General features: G+C 38.5%; 1 protein-coding gene across 1 annotated transcript in view; it reads right to left on the bottom strand.

Moving 5' to 3' along the window:
* The window catches only part of EYS (eyes shut homolog), a 916,770-nt gene that overhangs the window by 523,679 nt on the left and 368,239 nt on the right, over window positions 1-24,852 (bottom strand). The window contains exon 23 of the mRNA XM_054819879.1: window positions 861-1,120. Coding sequence (XP_054675854.1) covers window positions 861-1,120 — 260 coding nt within the window. The remainder of the gene's footprint in view (window positions 1-860; window positions 1,121-24,852) is intronic.

Here is a 24,852-nt window from a genome sequence, read left to right on the forward strand (position 1 = left end):
AGCTCAGTAAAGAACGAGTAGAACTACTGTGGTGTAACACTGCTATTACTATATTTGCTATCCTTGGTCCCTAGGACACCACTATATCCCTACTGTTTATAGGTATCAAAGTGATGACTTCAAAATCCTGCCTAAATTCCAAATTCAGTAGTTGTACTCTCACTATTTAGATTTTCTCTACAGTTTTAATCAGCTAATGTATTCTTCAATTCCTATGCAGAACTGCATAGTAATGTTCTGCACAGTTAAACTGTTGCTACGATCCACCTTAGCGGTCCTTGTACATCGAGGGAGAGATTGTGTCTTTTAAGCCATGGCCCAGGAAAGCTGTCAGCACCTGTTATGATTTTGCTTGTTGTGCATATGGAGAACAATCCGCTCTATTCATTAGGCAGGGGAAGATTAGTCCCCTGACGTGCCAGGCCTTCCTGACAGCTCGGCAGGAAGAGGAACCATTTCCAACTTGCTCCAATTTTTGCATTTTTAAGAATTTGCATATATTTTGTCTATTGCTGCCTATCTGTTTTGTCAATTTAGTCTGTTAGCTCTGCTGGCCAGGTGCATGTCTATCTCTATGTTCTAACAATCGACTCAGAAATAGTAATTCTGAGCGCTGGAATCTAAACAGCCATAGATTTAATAAGTACTATAATATAATAAATTAATAGTAGACAAACTGACAGCTATATTACCAGTCTTTTAACATAATTGACAGACCTGCTGTAATTTATGATGGTTTTATGTGCTTTGAAAGGTATACATTGTTACTTTCACTGAAGCTAGCATTAAATTCAACATACATTTGCAACTTTTCTGCAGCACAACAGACAACAGAAAAGATTAACTATACCAGTTCTTACCTGTTTTGCAAATGCACATTGGGTTTCCATCAACTTGTGCCAAGCAGGTTGAATTGTTTATGCATGGATTGTACGGCAGCTCACAGGGACTGAAGCGCTGATGGCAGAAGTCACCAGTATAAAATGGAGGACAAATACATACAAACTGTCCCTGCTTAACAGATTCATAACAGGTGGCTCCATTCAAGCATGGTTCAGAATCACATTCATTTATATCTTCGCTGCAGTCCGGCCCTGTCCACCCTGCTGTACACGAGCATCTGGGGAAAAAAAAAAGTTGACATTGTGGAAGAACAAAAATCAACAACTTAGCCCAATCAGTTCTAACTATTTTAAAAAAATATGAAAAATATCAAGACTCTTTCTGTTCACAGCTTTTTTCTGCCAATTGTATCAGACTGCATCATGAATAAAAGTTATATTCAGGTTCTTCTCCCACAATTTATATGAGCAAAAGCAAAATGACTTATTCTAAATCACAGGATTTATCCACTTGGAGAACCACCTAGTTTAGTTAAGGCTGATAGAATCATGTGTGGATCTTCTTTCAACTGAAACACCACCACAAGTTACTAAATGTGGAATGTTAAGTTTCTTTAAGCTTTAAGATTAGAAAGACATCTTTTCGTATGTGTGAAACTACTAAGTAGGTACTTCAGTGTTTGCAATGAAATGCACCAGGTAGCATTCAGTGCACTTTTAAGAAAGTAAGCAGGAGGTCAAAGGCACAATAAATGAAAGAAGAATCCTCTTTTCATTGTTCTCTTTTTTGTATGCTCTTATGGAGACCTATTATTGACAGCACAGAAAACTTAGACCAAAATCTACGTTACATCTGATTGCAAAGAATCTATTTTCATGAATTAGATAAATGTCTTTTATATACATTAATATGATAAGGTTCTAAAAATTCAAATATAATAATTTGCTAATGATTTCAAAGCTTGCAGAGACAATCTGCTCATCAGCTGCAACAAAAGAAGGCTCTATGTGCTTTAAAAGGTACACACTCTTCTTACTTTCACTGAAGAGATGATTAAATTCAACATATATTTACAACTATTTTGCAGGACAACAGACAATACGAAAGATTAACTATACCAGTTCTTACCCATTTTGATTGATCTTGATTTCGTACATTAAACCATTCAAATACAGTTTGATAGAAAAGGAATTGTTCTTAAATAATAAACAGGTCATTTGAAGGAGAATCAATTAGGTAATTCTATTCTATAAAGCACAGGTATTGCTTCCCACACAAATGGCAAACTTGGCCCCTGTAAAGCAAACACAGTGTTTTCTCTGAAATTTTTAATGTTCTGTGTGATCGGTTCGTGGGGTATAATTTCCATGTCACATGAAATGACATGGGTATTACTAGGGAACTTTATCATTTGAAAGTCCTGAGTATTTTAGCAATAAGGATTCAAAACTCAGGTTACTGTATGTTTTTCATGGGAAGAAATATAGTTGTCACGATCAAGAGGCATTCAGGCATTCTTAAAGTAACTATGACAAAAATCACATTTTAGGACTCATTTATCAGTTGCAGCACCCAAAACACATTTTGGAAATATGTTTACAAATAAATATGTTTTGTCCACAAAAAACATATCTGCTTTTGCTATACATGGCAGCATTGATTTGGCATCTGGAGGCAATACCCACTGAGTAACACTGAGTAACAGTGCACCCACTACTCAGCACTTCATTTACTTTTCTCCTAAGTAGTCAATCTACAAAAGTACAAGCCCATATTACAAATTAAGTATCTCCAAATCACTGACACTGGATGTAGTAGAACACTCTATCCCAACAGATCAGAACAAGTATATTAGATGTTAATTGTTTTACAGCTGCTCATTTTTTTCTTGACTTAATTTATGAAGTTCTGCTTTCTCTATGCTCCATTTGTAACTTGGAAAGTTCATTAAATGGAGAGCCCTTCATTTCATGTTAGGAGAATGGGGTTCAATTCTTAACTGGTCCAACTGTTATGGGTGTAACTGAGGTGCAGAGAAGCAAACATAAAACATGTTTCATTCCCTTCTTTTCCCTAATGAGTTTCGTAACTGCCTTTGAGTTATCGAAACTATTCTGTACGGCCACAGGGAACATTATGTCTGATGTAGATCACTGAAATACAGCAATTATCTACACTACACAACCAGCCAGTCCTACCCTGGCTTCATGCCAGCTACCAACTGAGATGCATAGGTCAATATTAATACAAAGGAGACAATTAATAACATCATTTTATTGTACTCTCATCTGTATTATTAAGAAGTTGCTGGTGCCCTCATTAAATGTGAAAATATACAAAGAAGTGTCTATATCTCGAGGCCCAGTTCTAAGAGTCAAGACAACATTTTGTCTTAATGAGACCTGTTATTTAAACAAGGTAAGGAGGTGCTAGGAGTATTAAAAGCACAGAATATAGAGCAGAGTTTTTTAAATGTGGACTATCAATTAAGCTATTATAGCTGATATTCCTGTGAATTACCTGATCAAAAGGCAAAAACCCAAAAAAGTTGTCCTTTTCAAACTGACCATTTCATTCACTACGTTACAAAAATCAAGATGATTTCTAGGATACTCAAGCAAAAGAAAAAAAAAAGTAATACATGCTTTTATGAGACCACATAAAGATAAGGCAGTCATTGCTGAACTTCTCTGTTCTTTTACCAACTTGTAAATTCAGATAAAAATTTCTAATAGTGCTAGCAAAATATGCCACTTCGTGTTTATTCCTAAATCGTTTAGAAATTACATTAACTTTTTTGAACTTATTAGCCGATATTTGGTGATTAAATAATGCCAAGATTTATAAAAACAAGTTTTATATATATAAAAAACTATCATATTCATCAAACATAGTGATCAAAATATATTTAAGCATGAAAGTTTCCTATTGCCTGTAAATTTCTCTGCTGTACTGACTAGGAATATATTCAGAATTTTTTTTAGAAACTGACAGACATGTGTTTAGTCTAAAACTTACATAAAGCTAAGTTGATATAAATCTAAACCAGTTATATTTATACATATATGTATACATACGTATCTATATACACACACATCTATAAATATAAATTACTTTGGGTATCTGAAACAATTTCGCTAAACTCATAAAATTAAAGAAACAATGCAGGAAACACACTAAGCTCCAGAAAGAAAGTAAACTGGAAAATGTCTTTTATGTTTTCTCGTAAGAACAAAAAAAATCACTATCTTTATTCACACATTACTTTTAAATTCTGAAGCTAAAGTTTTTACAAGGCCTTTTTTACAAGAATTTTGGCATTTATGAAAAAGTTACAAAATTACAAAAATTAAATCCCTAAATAAGGCATATATTTCCAATTAACTACGAAAACATTTAAGTTATATTACACAATTAGGCAAACAGCATTTTATCCTTTCATACCCTAATTACATATTTGTTTTTCCTAACTGTTACGAGCAGCAATGAGAAGATAACCCATCAGAAACATCAAGAACAGTCGTATCCCACTCTTTCTATTCCATATTTTACAATCAGTTGTAAAAAAAACTTTGGGGGGTGTGTTGGGTTTGCGTGGCAACGTTTTGGTAGCCAGGGGGGCTACAGGGGTGGCTTCTGTGAGAAGCTGCTAGAAGCTCCCCCTGTGTCTGACAGAGCCAATGCCAGCCGGCTCTAAGACGGGCCCGCTGCTGGCCAAGGCCAAGCCAATCAGCACCTCTGTGATAACATATTTAAGAAGAAGAAAAACACTTAGAGAGAGAGAGAGCTTTTGCAGCCGGAGAGAGGAGTGAGAAGATGTAAGAAACTCTGCAGACACCAAGGTCAGTGCAGAAGGAGGGGGAGGAGGAGCTCCAGGCGCCGGAGCAGAGATCCCCCTGCAGCCCATGGTGAAGGCCATGGTGAAGCAGGCTGTCCCCCTGCAGCCCATGGAGGAAGGATGAGGGGGTGTAGAGATTCCACCTGCAGCCCGTGGAGGACCCCATGCCAGAGCAGGTGGAGGCACCTGAAGGAGGCTGTGGCCTGTGGGAAGCCCACGCTGGAGCAAGCTCCTGGCAGGACCTGTGGACCCATGAAGAGGGGAGCCCATGCCAGGGCAGGTTTGCTGGCAGGACTTGTGACCTCGTGGGGGACCCACACTGGAGCAGTTTGCTCCTGAAGGTCTGCACCCCGTGAGAGGGACTCCATGCTGGAGTAGGGGAAGGATGAGAGGAGTCCTCCCCCTGAGGATGAAGAAGCGGCAGAAACACCGTGAGATGAACTGACCGTAACCCCCATTCCCCGTCCCTCTGTGCCGCTGAGGGGGGGGAAGGTTGAAGCCGGGAGTGAAGTTGAGCCCAGGAAGATGGGAGGGGTGGGGGGAGGTGTTTTAAGAGTTGATTTTATTTTCTTATTCCTCTACTCCGTTTTGCTCGTGACAACAATTAGTGAATGATCTCTCCCTGTCCTTATCTCGACCCACAAGCGTTTCGTTATACCTTTTCTCCCCTGTCTAGTGAATGAGGGGAGTGAGAGAGCGGCTCTGGTGGGCACCTGGCCTTCAACCAGGGTCAACCCACCACAGAAGCCAGAAAAAGTTATTTTTTGTTAAAAGTAATCTGACCGGCTATTGAAATGATATTTTAATTTTAAATAATAAAGGTTCTATTAAACAGTAGAATAATTAATATCTTCAAAAAGAGGAAGAATACACTAGCAAGAAAGCATGCACTAGTACATGTAATGAAAGAAACAGAAGATTTAGCTTGATGTAACAAATTTTAACTAATTTCACTTCCGTCAGAATCCATATAAATATTTTCTTGTATATATCCAAATTCAAATATTTCCATTGATATTACAAAATCAAATCATGCATGATTCTTTTATTTAAATTATTCATTTTAATAATATAAATCAAGGTGGGATTTATATTACAATTGTGAGAAGTGTAGAAGTCCTCCAACTCATATAGATCAGCTTTTCTAAGTATTACCTGTTGACTTTCCATACATTTCTTCATAGATTTAAGAGCCTTCCATACAGATGCAAATAAATGTATTCATGTATTTCAGCTTTTGCCCATTACCTCTTGTTCAGCCACTGGATACCACTGAGAAGAGTCTGCCTCCATGATTTTCACTCCCTTCCATCAGTTATTTACACACATTGGCAAGAGCTGCCCTGAGCCAAAGTCATTTTTTCAGCATGTCAACCAGAACTGCAATCTACTCTGAATCTTAAGAGTTCTAAAGTGACTTTCTATCAATTAGAAATGCCTACTGGTGGGCTCATTCCAACCTAGCTCAGCAAGAAGCTCTGGAAAAATGCCAAAGTTTGACAAAAGCAGTAATGCAAATGATTATACCACAGCAAAACAAATTTCACAAGAAGCCATTTTTTGCTTTCAGACATCTTACAGCAGAAAAGTACAAGAAAATAGTCATTTCAGTCCTCTGTATTTTGTACCAAGTTTTCAAAAAACATCAGTCAAAGCACTTGCATTTGCCACAGATACAGGTGTTTCTACGGAAAAAAATGCAATATTCAAGATGCAGAACTGTTTTTACCTTAGTGGTTCAGCCAAACCAACAGGAAACCTAAACTGAACCCTCAGATACACTGTGCTTATCATTCAACTGCCTCTTTATTTGACAGAATCTTGATGAGAAATGGCAAATGTTCAGTGAAGTTTAAGTCAGCCTAAACAATATTAGCTATACAATACACTCAACAATGGTTCATTCTACAATGAGAGTTTATATTGTCTAGTATATTCAATCAAATCAACTAACAGCCCGAAAAGCCGCAGTCCTCAGTGACAAATTTATTCCTTGTAAGCTAGAAGCTATCGGACCATCTGAAACAGTAAAATGAGAGCTCACTTCCAATACATGTACAGCTTTGAATTTAGGGCACCAACACACACCACAAAGCTCCAAAAAGACATACACTTTCAGTCACCACAGAGACTTCAAATACTCAGTTTTCTCTCTCCCCTTTCTTACCACAAACATCTTTCATTCTCTGAAAGCTTAATGCACTGTTCCTCAGACAGCTATCTGACCCACCTTACATACTCTACCAGCTTTCACCTGCAAAAGCCCTGCTATGAGTTTATCTTTGATGAGTGCTTCTAGTGCTACTAGTTGACACTCCTAGATGTTCTCCTCAAATTTCCACTCATGTCCCTCCTCCTCTCCCCTAAATTCATCTGAGCCTTTGTTTACTGTCACTTCCACTATTCCTTCTCTACTTTCTTCCTAGAGCTCTTCATTTGTAAGCAACCAAATGTGACACAGATGAACTAATTACAGAGGTCAACACTGGTGGCAGCCTGGGCAGCAGTGTCCATGCCCTGATAGAATTCACAATCTTGAGGGATATGGGCCAGCTGACAAGTAGAGTCAGGACCCTAAATTTTAGGCGACCAAACTTTCAGTCATTTAAGGAATTAGCAGATGGGACCCCCTAGGAAACTGCCCTCAGGGACAAAGGAGCTGAACAGAGCTGGTAGCTCTTTAAGGACCTTTTTCTTAGAGCATAACAGCTCTTGATTTTCTCATGTAAGAAATCAGGCAAAGAAGACAAGAGCCAGCATGGCTTAGTAAAGACCTCCTGGACAAACTGAAGTGTAAGAAGGAAATGCACAGGCAATGGAACAAGGGACATGTATCCTGGGAAGAATATAGGATGCTGGCCCGATATGTAGAGATGGGATTAGGAAAACTAAGTCACATTTGGGACTGAATTTAGCAAGGGATGCAAAGAGTAATGAGGGCTCTTACAGGTATGTTGGCCAGAAAAGGAAGATTAAAGAAAATGTACCTCTGCAATAAATAAGACTGGAGAACTGGTGACAACTCTCACAGAGAAGGCTGAGGTTAACTCAACAATTTTTGGCCTCAGTTTTCAATGCTGATCTCTCTTCCCACATCTCTCAAGCATCTGAAACTCATGGCAGGGACTGGGAGAGGAGAAGGTCAGGTTTGAGACCTGAGGCACCTGAACATACTGAAGTCCACGGGACTCAAGATGCACCCTAGGGTCCTGAGGGAATTGGCTGATGTAGTTTCCATGCCACTCTCCATCACAGCTGAAAAATCATGGCAATCAGGCAAAGTCCCCAGTAACTGGAAAAAGGGAAACATCATGCTCATTTTTAAAAAGGGTAAAAAGGAGGACCCTGAGAACTACTGACCAGTTAGCCTCATCTCTGTGCCTGGGAAGAACATGGAACAGATCCTCCTGCAAGCTATGTCAAAACATAGAGAAGACGGTGAAGTGATTAGAGACAACCAACATGGCTTCACCAAGGGCAAATCATACCTCACTAACCCAGTGGCCCTCTATAATGGAGTGACTGCATTACTAGAGAAGAGAAGAGCTACAGCTGTCATCTACCTTGACTTCTATAAGGCCTTTGATACAGTCCCACACAATATTCTTGCTCCTAAACAGGAGATACGGTTTTGATGGGTAAGAAACAGGCTGGATGGCTGTATCCAAAGAGTTAAAGTCAATGGCTCAATGTCCAAATGGGTATCAGTAACAAGTGGTGTCCCTCATGGGTCTGTACTGGGACCAATACAATTTAGTACCTTCATCAATGACATAGACAGTGAGATTGAGTGCACCCTCAGGAAGTTTGCAGATAACACCAAGCTGAGTGGTACAGTTGATACCATCCAGAGGGACCTTGACAGGCTTGAGATGTGGGCCCATGTGAACCTCATGAAGTTCAACAAGGCCAAGTGCAAGGTCCTGCACGTGGGTTGGTGCAATCCCAAGCACAACTACAGGCTGGGTGGCGAATGGATTGAAAGCAGCCCTGAGGAGAAGGACTTTGGACTGCTGATTGATGAAAAGGTCCACATGAGCCGGCGAGGTCTTACTCCTGGCTTGGCACACTCGCCAGTATCAATATAAGATGGGGAATGAATGGATTGAGAGCAGCCCTGCGGATAAGGACTTGGGGATACTGGTGGATGAAAAACTGGACATGAGCCGGCAACGTGTGCTTGCAGTCCAGAAAGCCAACCATGTCCTGGGCTGCATAAGAAGCAAGGTCAAGGGAGGTGATTCCGCCCCTCTACTCTGCTCTCATGAGACCCCACCTGGAGTACTCTGTACAGCTCTAGAGTCCTTGGTACAAGAAAGACATGGACCTGTTAGAGCGGGTCCAGAGGATGGTCATGAAAATGGAGAAAGGCTGTAGGTCAGATATAAGCCTTTCAGCTTTGCCTTTGAGAAATACTAGGACATCCTTCATTATTACAAAATCATTCTTCATTATTACAATTACTACAGTAGTCATCATCACTTTTTCTAAACTATCAATTTGAGCAGAGAGACAGAACTATCCTCTCATCTTCTCAATTCAGTGGAAGGAAGTGGTATTAAACTACCACCACTGTGGTTAGTCAATACGAAAGTTCAGCTCCTTGGGCTGTCAATCTGACAGTGGGAAGTTTCATTAGCAGTGAAATAAACAATAGCTTGGTTTGATTTCGATGAAGTAGTTCAGGGCATATAAAGATTAAAACACAGGAAGAAACAGTCAAGAAGCTCATGCATTATCCAGTGATTCTGATTCCTCAAAACACTCATGTCTGTCATGATACTTTGGAAGGTATGTTAATTTGTACAGCAAGAAAGTGGCCATACCAGAAGAAATATCACCTCTTCCTTTCTCATCGCTCTCCAAAGGACTCATTAATAAGTGAGTAAAAAACAATTTGTCTTTCACAAAGTAAATTGATAGGTATCAATTTCACAATTAAATTATAAAATAAATTCCATCTGCCTTTATCAGCTGTTAGAATGATGACGGGAAGCTGAAATTAAGGAAAACTAAACTGTTACCTTTGTCATACATACACCTACAATTTCTTAATTTAACAGAGATGTAGATGCTGTCTTATGGGAAGTATATGCACCACCTGCAGTCTTCAAGCTGAATCTGAAGTGGTGGCTACAAAAGCATGGATAAAATACTTGGGGAATGGTACCAGGTAATAACGGACATGCACGGATGAACTCATTATTGTGTGCCTAAGTGTCTGAGAAGTTTGCATCATGTAATGCAAAATACATGTAGTAGTACGATGACTAATAATATAGTGCATGAACTGTAAATGCAATGGACCTTGCTGCCATTACACCTCAGGAATCAAATTAATCTGCAAAAGAACACTACAGTAACATCTACACTGAATATGTCCTAAGATATTTGGCTAAACTGGCTGAAACAACTCACATTCTTCTCCTCCGTCCATACGCTGTATGAACTGTTGAACAGTATACGAGTCAGTTTCCTAAATGAACACTACTATCTGTAAAACAATCTATTATTTGGAATATATTACTTTTCAAACAATTTACGCAACTTGACCAACTGATGCTTTGTGTATTATCTATTCAATAATAGCAAAGTGAAAGCACTGAGTGAATATAAGCTATTGATCCCAACAGCCATTGCTAATATAACAGGGCCACAAAGTTGATCAGTGGGCTGGAGCACCTCTCTTATGAGGACAGGCTGAGAGAGTTGGGATTGTTCAGCCTGGAGAAAAGGCGGCTCCGGGAAGATGTTATTGCAGCCTTCCAGTACCTGAAGGGGCCTACAGGAAAGATGGTGAGGGACTGTTTACGAGGGAGTGTAGTCACAGGACAAGGGGTAATGGGTTTAAGCTGAAGGAGGGTCGATTTAGATTAGATGTTAGAAAGAAATTCTTTACTGTGAGAGTGGTGAGACACTGGAACAGGTTGCCCAGAAAGATTCTGGATGCCCCCTCCCTGGAAGTGTTCAAGGCCAGGCTGGATGGGGCTTTGGGCAACCTGGTCTAGTGGAGGGTGTCCCTGCCCGCAGCAGGGGGGTTGGAACTAGATGATCTTTGAGGTCCCTTCCAACCCAAACCATTCTATGATTCTATGATGATTCTGTATCTGAAAGGAACCATATATTGCTAGTGTTTGTCCATCAGTTCAGTAGGAATGTGAGTATTGTTGAGCACTGGAAGTTGTTTAAACAGTAAAATACTAATCCAAGTCTCACATTTCAGCAATTCATGTTCTTCTAACAAAACAAACTATCAAGAACTTCTGCAAAGGACACGTAGCATACCATTGCAAAGGTATCTGTAGTGATCCAGACTAGAATACCACTGCGCATCAAGGCGTTAAGTGATCCATGTAACAGTTAACCTGAGTAGGTGTGTGCTATGCTGTGCCAGGTAGCATGTAGAGGTTGGCTTTGTGGTCTGTGCTGTGTGGTGTATGTCCTTTGACCACTGGATAAACTTTGATGGCTAATTTTAACAGAGGAGTCTCAGTACACGTGACTGCACCAGCTGCATGTCCTTGCCTTTACCTAAGATTGCAGCAACAAGTTCTCCTGTGAGCATCCTTTCAATTTAACAGTAGAAATGATAAATTGTTTTCTTGAAAGAAAATCCTGTAAGAGCTCAGATAACCAGAATATGGTGATCTTTCCATAAAAAGACACAGCATGTCATGCTGGCCCAGATGGGAGGCCCACTGGATGCTGCACAACTGAGGGTTCCCTTAAGGGATGCAAGATTTTATACTATCTTCTTCTTTATAATGTTAAGCTCCAATATATGGCATTCTAGTGATACTGAATATACAGTCTGAGTGCCTTTCTTAGTGGGATCATAATGAAACAGCTCCTCCTGTTGCAAAACATCATCTTAGTCCGATTTAAAAAAGTAATATAACAAGGTGGTTGCCCAAGCCTCACTGGTTACACCTATGCAGCAGAAGCTGTCTTCTTTGCACTGCCCATCCTGGACCTGTCATTCCATGCTGGGATGACACAGAGGAAAGAAAGGAGCCAAACGCTATGCCCCTATAGTATGGCACAAATAGAGATGATGTGTGAAGCAAAAGAGTTGGTGTAGACCCAACATAACCACTATATATGGTTTGCCTGATTTACTTCAGACTAGTTCTAGCCTTGTGTCATGGACTGAATATCCAGTAGTATTTGTATCACACAGGATACACTCTGACTGTATCCTCTAATTTAGTTTCATCCAGAAAGATTCCAGTTTGCATGAATAGGATCATTCCACATTGCAAGCCAACCAAAGTATAGTAACTGGGTATGTCTAGATTTACTTCAAAAATCTACTCACAGTCTGAACTAAAACTCACCCTGGAGTAAGCTCCATTTCACCTAAGGAGCTGAGAGATCTGGCCTTCAGAACCACTGCAAAGCACGCCAGCTAGGACTTGTCTTTCGCCCATGCAATTCTAACCACTGAAAGTTTGTACATTATGAGTTAAGCCACTTGGAAGATGTTGTTTTGTCAGTGGAGAGATGTAAGTTACTTAGAAGTTCAGATATCAGATGAGTTGAATGGCTTTCAGAAGGAACCCCTCCATCTACTTATCTTCATTGGCTATAAAGGAAACAGTGCAAATAGGCTTATGAACTTAGGGTTCTCTGTCAGATACACAAAGAACTATCTGGACCAAACCGCTTTCCTCAAATTTGAAAATACTATCTAACAGTCTAAATAATTCAGGTACTTTTGAAAATTCAATTCTGTGGGTTGGTATTTTGTTGTTTTATTTTTTTTTTTAAGTATGCTATCTTCAATCCAATATGCTGTGTATTCCTGATATTTCACAGGCAGCTGCATTCCTTTACTAAAAAGGTAGTCCAACAGCGAAGATTTTCACATAAATTTCTCATAGAACTGAAGCAGAAATTATTTTAGGAGGGTTTTGGTATGTGGATCTGGTAGAGCTTATGTAATTTTAGTCATTATAACCATAATAACAAATACTTATTCCCTCTACCTTTACATATTCCAGAGTACTGAAACAGTTAAAATTATAATTGTCTTTTAAAAAGTAGGCATAAAACTGAAGTGTATCAGATATTTAACTGTTAGCTTTCATCACGTCCTACACAAAGTATACCATAAACAGAAGGCTCCACAGCAACCGCGTGGTTTCTCCTTAGTTTTTCAAAAGCTAGACCTGTACTTTTAGAATATATTCCTGACGGTACGTTAAAAAAGTTATTTGTATTTTCTCATTCTGAAGATAGACTGATATATCTTTTTCTACTTTTAGATTTCTAAATTAGAAATCAGAAGGATTAACCCTTTTACATAGAAAACATGAAGTACAATACAAATAAATAAATAAAATCTACAAACACAAGTATGCTGAACCCCTTTGGCTTGCTCTTAAATCTGGAAATAGAAGTGAATATTGACCCCAAACTATAGAAAAAGGATTTGGCAGGTACATTGCTGGAAAGAGAGATAAAAAGTTTACGCTTCTGCTACTATAATAGTATGTAAGCGTGTCTTTTGCATGTTTGATGCATACAGAAAAACTTCAGAGGGCTTCCCTTCCAGTTTAATTGCTCCAGCCTTTTTATCCTTGTCCTTTTTCTCATTTTTTAGGATATGTTTTCTCTATTCTATATACTTTTGCTCACATCATCCTTTGCTCACATTCTTCCTTTTGGTAGCAGTAACTAAAATTTATTCCTAATATTCTGGGTATTCAAGGACATGACACAAAGAAAAAAATGTTTTAGAGGAACAAATATACAAAGTTGTATTTGCTTGTTTTCCAGATATTTCTTCCTTAATCCTACATTTGAAGCAGTGAGTTCACAAAATCACAAGGTAACATTCAGCTCAATAAGACAGCAAGCTGTATTTCAGCTTTTACTTTAAGCTCTAGTTCAGCTGCAATACACGTATTTCTGGTTTAGGAAACAGAATTTTATGTCCTACAAAGGGTATTTCAACTTTCAACTATCCATTTTTTAATGCAGCTTTTTTTTTTCCGTTTTCCTAAATCAAAATACAAGATACATCATATATCAGACTGGATCCAACTTTCAGACTACTGGACCACAGCAAAGAGGTACACTCAGTTCCTTTTCATATCAATAAAACTATTTGCATATTTATCTCAAGAAGGATTTTGCAGCAAATCCTCCTATCTACAAAGCCAGATGAAACTAAATTGTGTTCTGTTTTGGCTGGGAAATACTAAAATAATTAAAAATCACCAGGAAAACAGTCACTAGAGGGCAGTCTCATTAGAATGAATGTTTGTGCTTAAAAAAAAGCAGAAACACCAAATACTTTGAATACTTTTAATTAAGGAAGACAATAAGTAAAACTGAGAATCACTGTCACTCAGGTTGTATGGCTTGGAACCAGAAAATACAATACGGCTTGGTATCAACCGTCTTGTTCACAGACCATGACCACATAGAAAATGGTGAAGTGCCCTCCCATCAGTCTTATCTCCTGAAACTCCTATTTTAGATGCCACAGGAAATCATTAAAAATTACAAAAAGAAGTTTTTCATGTTTTGGGAGTATTTTTTTTACTTTTGCTTTACAGTTTTGATTATTATGTAGGGTGCTAGGAAAAACTACTTACCATGCTCAAGATTTTTAGAAGAAATTATAAAAAGCGTAAAAAATACCAAATCAACCCTTAAAAAAACCAGGAACTTCCTTCTCCTAAATTCCCCAAGTTATATCAGAAGGGTGTCACAGTCATGTGAAAATTTTGGAATGCAGCTTAGCAAGTTAGCACACAAGGAAGAGTAAAGAGAAAGAAACATCTGTCTAAATTTGTGTTCAGTGTGTAAAACCATTTTCTGAGTAGCAGCGTTAATTTCTTGAATTACTGCAGACCCCCATATAGGGTGTTTATGCATTCTGGCATGTGAGGCTGCTCTTTTCAGTAACATCATCTATTAAGTAAACCTGCTTTAGACTTCCTTCTGTTCCTGACAAAATGGAAAGGGAAAAGGACATACATTCCTTTTTATCCTATCATCTGTTGTCACTAACATCAAGAGCTGCATTCTTTGCCTATGCATACTTCATCCCACACTGGAACAACAACAATCACTACAACAGCAACAATGTAACTCAAGATCCCATCCAGCAATCTGGGGGAAAGTACATAATTTGCATCCTTTTTAACAGGCAACATTTCTCCAAAGATTGAGTCTGCCAGAGAGAAAAACCTTCCTTTGTGAAAACATAGTATCCCTAAATCAACACTACAGTGAATAGTAAGTAAAGAATCTACCTCCAGTATCTTGGATGGTACTGATTCACTTTGGTAGAGAAAAAAAGTATTACTTCATTCTTTCAAGAATCAGAGGGAATCAGTTGTCATGCTGTGTCTAAGAAGCTGATGTTATATAAAGTTAATCTGTTAGAGCCAGATGTTGAATAAATCAGCTATCTAGAAGACTCTCCATCTTTGAAGGATTCCTGAACAAAAGGCTTCCATCTCCCTAGTTGCCTGTTTGCTTGTGCTCCTCTATCTTAATGTCAGTCTTTGATGACAAATCTGGTAGTACTAGGTTTATTGCTGCACCTATGGAAACTGGTACCTTCAGCACTATTCCCCTTGGAAACCGCTTCCTCTCTACTAGATTTCATTGTAAAGAGCCTAGTTGATATGGAAATTAGCTTGATGCCTTTTTTCAGTTTAGTATTGCTCTGATATTTTCTGAGAGTTACAGGTAACTCTTACTGTTGTTTAGTCATTGATTTTGAGACAAGCCCTCTTTGACCTGAGAAATATGAAAGGAAAAAGAATGCTGCACTGAAAAAATAAAAGCTATCACCTGCAAGCAGGTAACAGCCCCTGTGGGTGAGATATTTGTTAAATCTGGAAAGTTTAGCAATGCAACAGTAGTTCTGTCAATTCACCTCAAAGCTCTGCACCTAGTAGACAGAAATGGCACCAATTACAGAAAAGAAAAATGAACTCTTCAGGTAGAGTCCTAACAACGGAAGGTAGTTTTGCTCTAAGGGAGGAATGGAGATCTTTCCTGGTCTGTTCCTTTCACCACAGGCAACAAAAGACGATCAAGTAAAGGTAATTACAATTGCTAATCTTCATTAGTAATAATTAGCACAGCAACATGAAGTGGTAGATGGCATACTGCAACTCTGAAATTTTATGAAGCACAATATGTATCTAACCCTGAAGATAGGTTACTGAGACATTTAGAAAATCTGACACAAAAAATAATTGAATGTAATGCACACCCATTCAGAAGTCTATGCAAATAGTCTCTGCATAATGATTTGAATGGTTTGAATGGATGAGACAAACATTTCTCTCCCTCACATTTCTGACTGCTTCTGAACTCTGTGCAGACTTTTGTCATTTAAGCAAGATGTCTTTATCATCTTTTTTTCCAATGTTCTATGCTTATTTTTTAAGCTACTTTCAGGATTGTCACTTCATCTTTACCTTGGGTCTACTCAAACTCCAAGGAGGTATACCACAGAAGAAACTGTATGTCTTTGGCTCAGTCTGACATTAAAGCACTATTAAACCCAGGAATGGAAGCAATGGCATAAAAAAACATGTCTTTGAACAAACTGAGTAATGTTCCATGTTAAACAGTGGTCTTTTTTTTCCATTCCAAATATAGAACACATTGAATACTTTATGCCTAGAATCAATTAGCTGCCTGTAAACAACTGATAACCAAGGATAGCTGCAGTATTTAGTATAGCAGAACATATCAGGTCATCAGGACATCACTTCACCATATAGTACCAATGTTTATACATTTTAAGAGCACTATTCAAACATTTTCATTACTCAGTAGTAGTCGATTGTACATCAAAGTTTACCTGGTGAATCGTTTAGCATGTGAACAACTCTCATAATGCTAATTTCAACATTATAAACTAAGATTTTTCAAAAGAGCCTATAGAAAATAAAACAGCTGGAACAGCTACAGAGTTTGTCATCATCAATACTGGCAGTCTATAAAGGACTTTAGAAAAAGGTTAAGAAGCAAGGATGCCTCTGTTCTCACATTTGTTATTAGAATAATAGAAAGAAAAGAAAAAAGGTTTTGCACAAGCTGACCTTCATTAATGTTTTAAACTACTATGCCAAATTATAATCTTTTACTATTCACCTAATCATGTATGAGGATTGTAGCCTCCAACAAATAACTGAGGCAGTAACATTTCATTTTGCCACAACTAAATTTATCAAAGATCACCTAACACAGGTCTTGCTTAAGTCCGCCAAAGAAGAATTATTTAAGTAAACCCATGAAATATTTTATGAAGGAGTGCCACAAATTCCAAGCATATAAACAACAGGAAAAGACCAAAAGTAAATATTTTTAAGTTCAACTCAGACAGTATTTCTCAATGTTTAAATAAACAAACAAATAAATAAGCAAGCTGCTCAAGTACTGCACTCACAAGAAGAGGTAGATACTTCCCTACTACAGATTCCGTTACAAAGCAAAATTCAAATTGTCATGTCCTGGCAACCAGCATTTCAAAAATAGCTTTGTCCTTGAAAAGATTATTGTTCTGATATAAAACTATAAAAGTAAACAACAAAAATTATTTTCAATTGGTCTCCAAGAGTCAGTCATGTCTTTATCTACCTCTGATATCTACTGTAAGATATACAATCTAACTTTCTACTATGGCTGTCTCATTATTTCAATAGAGCAAACCTATGAAAATTTTATGACTGCCCCTTCCAGATAGCAAATGAATAAGCTTAAGAGATATACATAACAATACTTATGGATGCTCATAGAGAGGTGTGACTTTTGTATTTGTGCTCCCTTTTTTCTACTTGTGACCTTCAAAGATAAAGGCTTCCTATTATAACTGTGATAGATATTTTTCACACATCCAAACTGGCATTTGGTGGAAGCAAAGATGATAATTACAGATCCTGCATTAGTCCGCTTGCTATTGTTGAAGAGCGAGCATTGCTTTATAGAGGACCTCTAATAGTGTACTATCTGTAATGCAGTCTAAATAAACTTTCCTATAATACTTCTATTGATCTAACAGAACATAACAGTTTAAATCCCAGACAACCCCAAAAAGACTATTAACTAAAATTCGATTATCTATAGAAACTAGTGGTGGGGAAGATGATACCGATTTTCTAATTACATATTGTATACAGTTTACTTATACTAGAACCATTTCACATAATTTGTACATGTATACATATATTTCATATTGTACCATCATATAGAAGCAGTAATTTGAAAGATGCAACTGCTTTAGCTGAATAGCTCATACTTTTTCAAACGTTTATTTTCTAAACATACAATTATGCTCTTCTTCAAAAACAATTTTGTAGTCGCTAGCACAATCTTTAAAAAAAAAAGATTTTTTTAAAAGAAAAGTCTTAATTTATCACATCTTAAATGGAAAAAACCAAAAAAAACCCCACACATCCAAAACTATCTTTTTGCTTCCATTAGCTATAGGCCATATACTGCCAGTTTCACATATGCCAGACTTTATTCTGTTAATAGTCTTGCAGAATTCTTTTTCGTATATGTTATCTTCATCACCCCAGTGACCTAACGACAGCAATATAATCTACTCATCTAAGGTATCTGAGCACCACTGATGAAAATCAATGCTGTCTGGGCTAGATAGTATTTCACTACTGAACTGCTTGACATAACTAAAATGTATTCACCTACACTACAACTAAATACACAGTCAAGCTTCATTTTCTCTCTCTTATCTCCCAAAACAGAGAAAATGCGGTCTGCAAAATAGTCTTGCATGTTGTTACTAATAAGGAAATTGTGACTGCTAGTCTCTAAAAATCTTTCTCTACTTCAAAAGAAAATGCCTCAAAACTGAAGATGAAACCTTGCTTTTGCTTTGGCTGGAAAGTTATTTTAGTATAAACATGGGTAACACCTTGACATTAAAACCAAGACAATTAATTTACAAAAATTTTGACTCTTAACCACTTCAGAATTGCTTTAAGGTACATAAGTAAAAGGAACAATACCTATGAAACCGATTAAGTTTGTTCTAACATGTGCAACATGTAAGTTTTACTAATGTCCTTTCAAATCAAAGGGAAAAAATACAGATTTTATAGTAAGAATGAGGATCTACATCCTGTCCTTTTATGTGGAACTGTTTATTACCCATTCTCCATGGTTCAACAGGATATAATGTCAGCAGCAATGCCCATAATCCTTTCTAAATTTTGTTCCTTTGTGCACGTATTAGACGCTGCCGATGCATGAAACATCTAATCTGTAGCTAACAATGACAGATGGTTTTCCCATTTATTTCTAATGATCCATTTTTAAAGTGTCAGCACCATTTTTTGTTTTTTGTTTGTTTGTTTAAACTTCCTGTTTTACTAAGGTTTCCTGAATAAAAAAAGTGAATGTGCTTTTAGGTAACTTAAATGAAGGGCAAAAGAACAAGCAAAACTGAGTCTATTACAAATCACCTGCAACAGAAGCATTATAGCAGATTTGGATTAGAGATAATGAAGTACTGAAGTCTGTCTTGCAAACCTTTTCAGCCATTCTTCTGTTCACTGCCTATCTATTTCTATCCACTCTAGTTCTAATTCTCACTGTCCCCCGACGAAGAATGCTTAGTGGTGGCAGCAGTTTTGTTATTGCCTAGAACTGTAGCTATAGAAGACAAGCCACTCAATTCAAATATCATTGCTATATAACACAATGGGGGGGATGACTTCCATCTAAGATCTGTCAGGTAGAAAAATGCCAAGTATTACATGTCACGTAACTCACTTCATGGTAACCATAAACAGGTTATGGCAAAATAAATAAATTTTTAAAAATAGTCAAAGAAACAATGCTACCTGTTGTCATTTGCATTCAAGTCAATAAGGCATCTTTCTTGTTCTATCATTTTAATTTATTAGACCAAACCTCACTATGAGCACCCAGCTTTCTATCTCTCTCACACTTCTCCTTAAGGTTCATCCCCTATTTCAACAGCACTATAGCTCATATACTTGCCTTCTAACGTACCACCATCTTATCTTCAAGCCTGAACAATAGGAATATTCTGAGATTGTCCAAACTGTTTCTCTAAACCTCTGCTTCCTTTGCCTCAATGCCTTTGAGCAAATTCTGAATTTATTTGTTGAACAGTTCCTTTTTTAGAAAGGAATTCCATGAAGTTTTCTAACCCAGTTTTAGGAAACTCCTGCAGAGTCAATTCTTCCACCTCTGCAAAACTATTTGACTACTACTATTTTTAATCTTTCTTTATGCTTAGATGCAAATCATTTCTATGTCTTTTACATGCACCAAAGTACTGAATTCACCTGTTAATATACACTTCAGGCTGTTCAGTGTGTGCCTGTACATTTTTAAAACTGCTCCTTGCAGATGACTGGCAGATTTCTCCTTTGGTCCTCACTCCTAGTGTACTTCCAATTGCATGTGTCCACTTTTCTGTGCATTTTCTCTTCAGCGGTGATCCTGAAGTCAAGGAGCTTAGGCTTGAGGAAAGACAAGAAATACGTCCATGTGCTCTAAGAATTTACCCTAAGGCTTTTCCTCAAAAGCAAAAGGACAATCAGCCTGCCTGTTCTCCACACCCTGTCAGTGCAGGGATAAGAATCGGTACAACTCAGTATTTCTTCTCCAAATCTGTTACAAATTATTCCAACCTATGCTTACAGAAACTGGCACCTCCATCCCACCCCATCTCATCATCTGTGGGAGAAAAAAATGAAAGCAAAGTTTACATCCATGGGTTTTTTTCTGCATTCTCATTTCAGCCACCAGAGGAGAAATGAAACACAACAGAAGCACAGTTCAGTCTTTCTTTCTTCTTTAGCCCTTTCCTTCATGTTTGTCTTTTGAAGGTTTCCATACAAATCTTATGTAGTCCACTTTTTTATTATTCCTAACTACAATAATTACATGTATGATAAACATCTTCCAGTACCTGAAGGGGCCTACAGGAAAGATGGTGAGGGACTGTTTATCAGGGAGGGTAGTCACAGAACAAGGTGTAATGGGTTTAAGCTGAAGGAGGGTCAATTTAGATTAGATATTAGAAAGAAATTCTTTAGAGTGGTGAGGCACTGGAACCAGTTGCCCAGAGAGGTTGTGGATGGCCCCCTCCCTGGCAGTGTTCAAGGCCAGGCTGGATGGGGCTTTGGGCAACCTGGTGTAGTGGGGGGTCTCCCTGCCCAGGGCAGGGGGGTTTGAACTAGATGATTTTTGAGGTTTCCTTCAACCCAAACCATTCTATGATTCTATGATCTTAGTTTATGGACATATATGAAACTTGCTATTTAAAAATGTCAGAATCCCAAAATACATACCAGAACTGAAAAACTGCAAATATGAAATTGCATATATTTCACATACATTAAGCATAAGAGTAGACCAAATTTAAAAGAGATTTGAAGTGCAGAGTAACTGGTGTATATGTTTATGTATACTTTTGCTGAATTTTACTGTCAATTTTACTTGTGCCCAAACTTTGAGGGAACTCTGAATATAAACAGACAAAAAACCTGGATAATATCAGAAAGAAATAGAAGTGCACAAAATCATTGAGGTTGGAAGGGACCTTTGGAGATCATCTAGTTCAAACCCCCTGCTCACACCAGGGTCAATTACAGCAGGCTTGCTCAGGACCTTGTCCAGTTGCATTTTGGCTATCTCCAAGGATGGCACTCCACAACCTTTCTGAGCGACCTGTTCCAGCGTTCAATCACCCTAACAGTAAAGAAAAAAAATATTTTTCTTACATTTAAATGGACTTTCCTGTATTTGTTTGTTGAGGCCTGTTGCCTCTAGTCCTTTGACTGGGCACCACTGAGAAGAATCTGACTCTGTCTTCTTTATCTGTGCCCTCTCCCTGTCCCCTTGTCCCCCAGTAGTACACACATTTAGCCTGCTAAGCCTTCTCTTCTCCAGGCTAAACAGTCCCAGCTCTTTCTGCATTTCCTCATATGGAGGTGTTCCAGTCCATGTCTCGCTTGTACTGGGGAGTCCAGAGGAAGACATGGCACTCCAGATGTACTGTACAAGTACTGAGTAGAGGGGAAGGATCATCTCCCTCAACATGCTGTTGATGTTCTTCCTAATGCAGCCCAGGATGCTCTTGGCCTTCACAGTTTCCCAGATCCTACTTCTTGCCTCTCCTGAAGATAGCAGTGACATTTTCCATTTCTGGCCTTCCTTTTTCTGCCTTTTTCCATTCCATTCTCTGGCATATTTCCATTTTCTTTCTTTCAATCCTCAGCAACCTCTCCCAGTCACCAAGACCATAATCAAGAGTGGCCTTGCAATGACATCAGTCAGCTCCCTCAGGACTGATACATACTGATACTTGTGATACATCCTACCAGGATCCTGTAGCAGGGCATCTGCCAGTACACTCACTCACCCTTTCCTCCCAGTGCTACCTCATGGCTCAGGTTCAGCTGATTCGGATGCCTCACTGGACAGAGCTTCCAGTCCCTCCTCTGCTACCAGGTCACTGAACCTACTCTGCAGCTGCAGAGCTGCAAATAGGACAGAAGCCCTCATCCTATTGTTGATGTCACAAGCTTCCAGCCTTCATCATCACTGGAGTCTCCATTTCCAAGCCTCCTAAGCACAGGCTCTGCCTGGTCCTCCTTCGCTATGGTTAGGACTTCAGGTTCTTGTATCAGGGTCTTGCAAAATATGATGTTGTTACCATCTCTGAAGCTGCACAGTCTGCTGACCGCCTCCTGCAGCTAATCTACTTGGCAGCACAGATCCTCCTCCAGCGCACAAGTACCTCCTGCAGGCAAGGACACTGTATCTTCTGGTCCCAGCCTCAGCAAGAGGCCCCAGACATCTCTGCAGCCCCAGACCTTCAGAACTACATACCACCTGAGGAGCTCAGTCTGGTTTGAGTTCTCTACTGTGCTGAGGTAGTTGCTCCTGCAGATGGTCAGGGATACTGCCCTGACCTTAGGTACTCACTACCTAAGTACACAGTTTCTGGCCCCCTTCTACACTACTGCCTCTGTTGGCTGTGCTCTAGGCTTGGTAGTTACATACACTCTTCCTAGCATTTTCTGAAAGGAAGCTTGACTGTCCCTAAAGAGGAGTCATCTGGAAACAAAAAGCTAACAAGTCCCCATCAATCAAGAAAAGTTGACAACAAAGCTTGTGGGAAACTGCTACAGCTTGCTAGCAGTTATAGCCTCCTGTAGCTACCCTTTCCAGGAGCAGCAGGCACCCTGAAGCTCCTCAAAGAGTTCATAGCAGTCCTCTGATGACCTCAGAAAATCTAGCATATCTCAAGCCAGAGCCCAGAAACTGCTGTGCAAACTGCTTCATTTGTTAGCTCTGTTAGCTGTGCTCATGTATTTGTACATTATTTACATTGAAAGTGTTTAACTCCCCTACAGCTATGATGAATTTGGACAACTTTTATGTAAAATTCCTGCACTCTCAAAGCTATGCCTCAGGTACCTCATTATTTTAGAAACTGTTTTGTACTCCCTCCTTTTAACCTGTGAGTTCATCAAATGATCATTTCATGTCTCTTTGGGTGTCTGCAACTGAAAGATATTACAAAATAATTATTTAAAATACATCACCTGATGATTAAATATACCAGAAGGAGAAATTCTATTGTTCAGGACGGAGAAGTTGATGAGCTTGGTTGGAAGGGTATTTTCCAGGTACTTACTATGTGTTGGTTTAAATTTCATGTTTCACTGGGATTTTGAATAAAAATGCTACTGTCCTTTCAGAAAACTGTTGAATAATGGCCAAAATATACCTAAAGGGTGCAAAATGTCAGTGACTTTTTAGTAGATGCTACTGAGATGGCACAGCAATATTTTGTTGTTTGCCTAAGGCAACAAAAACCCTAAAGCTGATTTCATGCACTGTAGTATAACAAGCAGCACACTACGCATTTCCAGTTGTTAGCAGTATTACCAGAGATGAAACTATAAACCTCTTGCTATCTTTGGAGGAAACACTTGTTTGCGCTTTCACAAATTTATCTAATTCATTAATAAATCTCCTGACTGTCCATATAAATCTTTTGAAGATGGTTTTGAGTATGAGGTGCATACATAACTTGGTACTAGGATGAAAAAAAAATAAATTACAAGTCAGAACTAAAGTCGGAAGCGCAACAGACAAATGTTTTGGGAAACGTCTCTGCAGCAAGAGAGGAAGAGCTGGCCAAAGAACCCTGAAGAAATGCCAGCTAAGAAGCCAGATGCTGCTTGCAAAAAAATGTTCCAGAGTTTGGCATCTGGGACCATTAAATGCCAAGCTGATCCCCATCTGTGGGAAAAGCTGTTTACTGCTTCTGGGGAGAAAAAGTAAGAAAAAGTATAGCAGTAGTTTAAAGGAGTGCCAGTAAAAACAGAAGGCAGACTGAACTTAGCATTCAAATTATAATCATATCACAATTTACTTTTGAATTCCATGGTAGTTTAAAATCCATTCATTTAGAAATAAGCATATCTTAAAAATATACTGCATAAATATGCATTCTTTTACTTCTGGATCTTTCAGATATTCACCCATCCCTAATTTAGGAATCACCTGCTCATACAATGTAGCACAGAACAATTCTTGCATAGTTCTGAGAGAATACAAAATACAGAACCTGATTTTAACTTTGCTTTTCCAAATAAATCCTCTCCAGAAGGAAAAAAAAAAAGAGCAAAACAGTATGCTGCTTTTCTGTAACAGTACAATTAAAGTTCATGGTATGCATAACACTGAAAACACTCTAATGATTTAAGACTGGTCCTTTTTTAAGGACTCAGAGCAGGTAGATGACAGTTACACCAATGAAAAACTATTTTTTTTATTCTGAAAAGAAGATGTGGTTTCAAATGCTAAGAGGCAAAGAGCAGAGCTACAGGGTGAGATGTTGTATTTGGGAATGGACTGAGAAAGTAACAGGAAGGAGATGGAGTAAGTCTAACTCTGGTTGACAGTATAATTACCCAAATTGTCAGCTGGTCTAAATTACTATCTAAGTAAAGATGAAGAAAGATGATTGTGGCATGGTTACTAATTGAAAAAGCATTGCTAAGGAAGACCAGCACAGTTTAAGATGAGTTCTGAAATTTCTCAAAAGATCCTCCACTGCAAACACAACTCAGTATTTCAAACTGTAGCCTAAAGGGAAATAGGAAAAAACAAGGCCT

The sequence above is a fragment of the Grus americana genome, chromosome 3 (genome assembly GCF_028858705.1).
Source record: "Grus americana isolate bGruAme1 chromosome 3, bGruAme1.mat, whole genome shotgun sequence".
Lineage (NCBI taxonomy): Eukaryota > Metazoa > Chordata > Aves > Gruiformes > Gruidae > Grus > Grus americana.